Raw genomic sequence first — 5772 nt, 5'->3', positions numbered from 1 at the left:
TTGCATAATACCTTAACGTAATTAAAAGCTGGTTCATTGGAGACAGAGGATAGTTTCTGTTAGTCTGTCTACATATATTTCTTTCGATTTTCGAAAGTACCATACAACAAGATTCTTTACTTAACCTAAATCGTTTTTCAAACTCCTTCTCTTGAAACATAAAATATAACTCGTCTCGTCTTTGTATATTTCGTTGCCTTAACAATATTTCTTCCTCATACCTTTCAAAAATTTCTTCATCTGAAGAATCCATAGCACAATATTTTCGAAAATAATATAGAATTAACCTGTAAATGCAACATACGACACAAACTTGATCGGAGAATTACTATTTGACCAGCAGAAAATTGCTGATCAAATCTGACGACAGTTTGATCGCCGATCAAATACTGATTGCTGTTTCTGCAACAAGAAAGTAACTGATTGCCGGTCAAACTCCGATTAAACGTCGATCAAAGTCCGATCATAAATGATTAACGTTTCTGCAACTGGGCATTAGTCTTCTTTCGATGATTTAAAAAAAGAATGCACCAAGCCTTTTGTAGTGTGCCTAATTATTATTGTTTATTATCTTATGTCTGCTATTTTATATTGTGTCCTAAATCGATATGCGTCAAAGGGCGTAAATAGCCATAAACGCTAACACTCCTTTCAAAACAAACTACTTACTATTGCTTATTTAATTTGAAAATTATGTTAATGTGGCCACAAATATTGTAAATCTTGGAAACTTTAAAAATGACGAAATGTATGCCAGTAACCATTTTGAATGTGAACAATTTTATACATTTTTATTGAAAATCATGCTCACAAAAAGCTTAAAGCTCAAGAATGAACTATTTCTGAAGAATAATAATTCTAATATTTTGTATTTAACCTCCACGGTGGTTCAGTGCTAGTGCGCTGGGTTTATAAGCCAGAGAACCTCGGTTCGAATTCCGATCTACCCAGAATTTATAACATGTGTTGAGCACGTCCATGATATAGGCAACACAGGAGCTTTCTCCGGGTGTTCCAGTTTCTCTCTGAAATCCCAACATTTCTCCATCATCACTAGAGGGCGGATGTGTGCGGTTAGAAAACAAAATAGGTTAGGCGCGATGCGACGCACGCGACAGCAACACAGTCCATGCATACAACGTGAGCAGTAGCAACATAGTCCATGCATGCTAACCTTGAGGGACAGTGCACACAGATCCGCTCTCTATTCATCACCATTCATTACGACTGTAATATATGAGGGGCAGTCAAATGAAAACGGGTCAGATGCCAAAAGATAGAACATTTATTACCTCAAAAGTAATCTCCAAAACTGTTTATACATTTATCCCACTGCGAGACAAGACGATCAATCTCATTCTTGGAAAAGCTTGAGGGCTGTCTACCGGACCAATTCTTTACCCAGTCACACACGTCTTCGTTCGATGCAAAACAAAGTCCACGAATGTCTTTCTTCAATTCTCCAAAAATGTGAACATCGCATGGGGAGAGAACTGGACTGTAGTGGAGCGGGGGGGGGGGGGAGTGTTGAAGCGTTTCTCAACCAAATCTCTGAATCGTATTCCTCACGGAGTTGGCAGTATGTGGGCGGGCATTATCATGAAGAAGGATAACGCCGTTCGATAGCATTCCAGGATATTTTGACTTAATGGCGCGTCTCAGTTTCTGTAAAGTTTCTTCATAACGCTGTGCATTGATTGTGGCCCCATGCTCGAGAAGAGGACCCCTAAAATCGAAGGAGAACATCAACATGACTTTACTGGAAGTTGTGTGTATTGCTTTGGACTTTTTCGGTGGGGAAGAATTCATGTGTTTCCATTGTTGGTTCTGCCATTTGCTCTCCGGTTCAAAATGGTGACACCATGATTCTACCCCAGTAACAATACGGGACAGAAATGCATATCTTCCTCGTGGTATCGTTGCAAGTGACCCAGTGAAGCAGCCATTCTGTTTGTTTTTTGTTCTCCGTTAACTGATGTGGAACCCATTGCGCGCAGATTTTTCGGTAGTGCAGGTGCTTCGTTGCAATGACATGTACGGAACCGTGACTTATTCGCACCAAACGACGAAGTTCTTCCACAGTTATCCGTCGATTTCCCTGTATAAGACCTTCAACCTCAGCAATAACAGCAGGAGTGATGGCACGATGAGCCTATCCTGGGCGAGCATCGTCTTAAAGTGACACGTGTCCCTCTCGGAATCTCTTGTTCCATTCCAGTACACGCGAACGTACTGGATTTGTGTTCCTCCTACTCCTTCAGCAGTCAAAAATCCCACTACCCCTTGCTGTTCTTCTGTACCTGGCTCCATTAGGGTACGTACACGTTGGAGCGACGATAAACGATAAAAGAAGCAGCGATGCTATATCAGAGAGAATTGAAGCATGCATTGTCATTGAGGTGTGCATATTGGAGTAACGATAAACGCGAAGATGCACGATAAAAGCGACGAAAAACCAAAGTTCCATTTTCTTCGCTCTTGTCGTTCATATGATCTCTGATTAAGATAATATTAATCTGTATAATTACCGGTGGTTATCACTATATCCGAATATTAATCGATTTATTATTATTTCGGCATATTAAATTAATTATTGTAGATATTGGCAAATTGATCAGTTGTGTATTTATTGGTCATATGTTATGTGATCACAAGAACCAATCACAACACAATGAAGTTATACTATCTTTGGGATGAGAAACGGGTTTAATTTTGTACGTACGGTATTTAAGTTATATTAACCTTGAACCTAGCAGCTGATATTTCCTATATATCTTCTTTCATTAAGTGGATGTATAGATTATCTCCTTCTGATGAATCAAAATGTTCGCTTCCCGCGTCCTCGTTGCTCCGATATGAACATTTGATTCTTTGATAATACCAAAGCGTCGCTAGATCGTTTCTTTTATCGTTTATCGTTGCTCCAACGTGTACGTACCCTAAGTGATGTTGGACGAACACCAACGAGTTAGAAAGAGAAAGATATAGAGTGGTCATTGCGCCGCCATGTTTGAAGAAAATTGAACGACCGTCGGTAATGAACTTATGCGCCCAAAACAAAGTGGGCGTGGTGATAACTGACATTAGAATCGCCAGCTGTCTTCATTTCGTTTGCATAAATCAGTTAAACTGAAGTGGAAAAACCTAGTATTTCGTCAAATACGTTCTAGGAACGTAATCTAAATGTATGTACGCTAAATTTAAAACACTTGAGCTATTCCTAGAAGGAATGCTTAAAAGAATAACCTAAGCAAAATTGTCATGTAGTATGACAAGAAGTCCTAGCAAATATACTGAAGAAAATGTTAATATTCCTAGGTTCTTTTAAATGCGACCTGCCTATAAAATGAACGAGTATGATTCGGATGATTTTATTAAATTGTTTTTCCAGTCTCTACACGTTGCAAAACTATTTACTATACCATAAGATATAGAATGAAAGTAGGCCCTATCTGTAGTAAACAACCTTTACCTCCAAGCTTGTAACGTGGGTGAAACATGACAAAACACGCTTTCAGTATTTTTTGTTACAGTAAAGTATAATAATAATTATTATCGAAATGTGAACGTGAGGCCAACAGCCGGCTGGTCTGTCTGAGCCTTTCAAGGGCTGTGGCACCACAGATAATTATTAGTGTATAATTGAGCACCCACGTATAATAATGGGGTAAGTAGTTACGAAATATATTCATACTTACCCCATTATTGCACGTGGGTGCTCAATTATGTTCTTTCATGTCCTTCCAGTCAAAATACTAACAACAATACGACCTACCCCAGAGTTTTGCGTTATTTTGGATGCGAGTGTCGAAATACAATTTTAATATTTGATTGTTATTACTAGGTTTGAAACGGAATTGTAGCGGTTTTATCCGTATTTAGTTTAACTTTATTACTAGTGAACCATTTATTTGATTAATCGTTTGTCTTCGAAATAGGCCTACTTCTTATAAGCTACAGCTCATCGTCTTCTTCTATAAGCAGTAAGGACAGAAGGAGCAGAAATAAAGGATGCCGGTGTCGAAATACAGTTTTAATATTGTATTGCTATTTGTTTTTCACTGGGTCTGAAACGGAATTGTATTGGTTTTATCCGTATTTAGTTTAAGTACATTACCAGTGAACCATTTATTTTGTTTATGCCGGGCGTTGTTACACATTTATGCATGAAAAAAAAATGCTGATAATTAACAAAACTATGGACTTAACTTCATAAAATTTACATGAAATATTATATATCAGTTGTCTTTTTCCTTTTGACATTGCAGTTATATGCAGCACACACAACAGGCATGTTTTTTCTTCGTTTTTTTTTGTACTTCTTACCTCCGTTATACAACATTGTAAGCAGACGAATTTTTACAAAGATGGGCGCTTAGCTCAGATCTGCCGTGTTTCGCGGTGGCACCGCAAAGAGCGCTGTACAGGACAACATGGCCACTCTATAGTCTTCTCTTTCTAACTCGTTGACGAACACACGTATCTGTAACCTCACTTCCAGCACAATAAACGAACGACTTGTGTGTAAGCAGCGGTTGTCGCTGTACTTCCGCGAGTCGCCACCAGATGTCAGTTCAGAAATCAAATTCCAGTAGTACCAAGTTGCCCGCTGTGAGATATACGCATGGTGACCCGTTTTCATTTGACTGCCCCTCATAGATCCACCCCTGTGGTGCACTTTGGATAGTTTCCGACAAATTGAGTGGTCTACGCTTTTCGGCATTAGCGACATCAATGACCACGTTCGTAGAGTCGGAGCGAATAACGAGAAATTAAGGGCTGCCGTTGTACGCAAAAACACAACAGTATTTTGTATTTGATTTATTGCAACTAGTTAGCATCGTTTATACAATGCCTATAATGACTTTAGAAAATACTCATATCGTCTTCAGATGATCTATCTCGTGTATTTCTGCCTAATTCAGAAAATCAGTTTTTCATTATGAATGCCTTTTTTTTTTTTTTTTTTTTGTGATATTATGAAAATATTACTGAAATGATAATAACTTGAATTATCTGTAAATTCAACTGCATATATTTTTTTATTTGATACACATACAGAGTTTTGTTTATGCAAATTATTTCGTTGTTTTGATTATGCTATGATTGACGTAATCTTGTCTGCCGTATTTCTTCCTTTGTATATATTTCTGAAATACTTTGTCAGTTTTTTTTAATTCGTGCCACTAAATTAGAAAGAGATTGTTAGCAATTTAGATTTTGAATTCCACTATATTGACTTGTTATTTCTTTTTCTTCAAGAAACGAATCCGTGCTCTTCCATACTTTAGATGAATGGTGCATTAACAAAACTGTCGGAACCAAGATACACACCTCTTTTGCATTGGGGTGGAGTTAGATTGTTTATGTTTAAATACAAAAAATCTGTATTTTATTCTACATACGTACATATTTGCTCATTTTCAGGGCAGAGTTCATCATCTTTAACAACTCAGAATCATGCAGCTGCAACCACATCATTCCAGCAACAGTAAGCGCAATTCAATTAATATTTAATTTTCTCTATTAATAAGCGCAGTCGTAACGGAATATGGCATCACTTTGGATATAATCTGATAGTTGGGAAAACCCATATTGCTTTGTTTAATATATTGACATTAACTGATATTTCTCCTAGTCTCAGTAGCGTAGCTTAAGAATATTTTACCAGATTTTGTGTTTTTCGTTTTGAGCACAATAATTAAATTGGATTGTAATTCTTATAGTACATGGCATTTATGCATGAAAAACAATGGACCTCTAAGATGTCCA

General features: G+C 37.5%; 1 protein-coding gene across 1 annotated transcript in view; it reads left to right on the top strand.

Annotated features, from left to right (window-relative positions):
* LOC138698938 (uncharacterized) overlaps positions 1 to 5495 on the top strand; it is a 49188-nt gene extending 43693 nt beyond the window's left edge. Inside the window, exon 5 of the mRNA XM_069825136.1 lies at positions 5428 to 5495. Within this exon, the coding sequence (XP_069681237.1) occupies positions 5428 to 5495 (68 nt within the window). The remainder of the gene's footprint in view (positions 1 to 5427) is intronic.
* The last annotated feature ends 277 nt before the right edge of the window (positions 5496 to 5772 follow it).

This window comes from Periplaneta americana, chromosome 4 (genome assembly GCF_040183065.1).
Source record: "Periplaneta americana isolate PAMFEO1 chromosome 4, P.americana_PAMFEO1_priV1, whole genome shotgun sequence".
NCBI lineage: Eukaryota > Metazoa > Arthropoda > Insecta > Blattodea > Blattidae > Periplaneta > Periplaneta americana.
The sequence above is the reverse complement of the archived record's forward strand: the minus strand, read 5'-3'. Positions and strand labels throughout refer to the sequence as shown.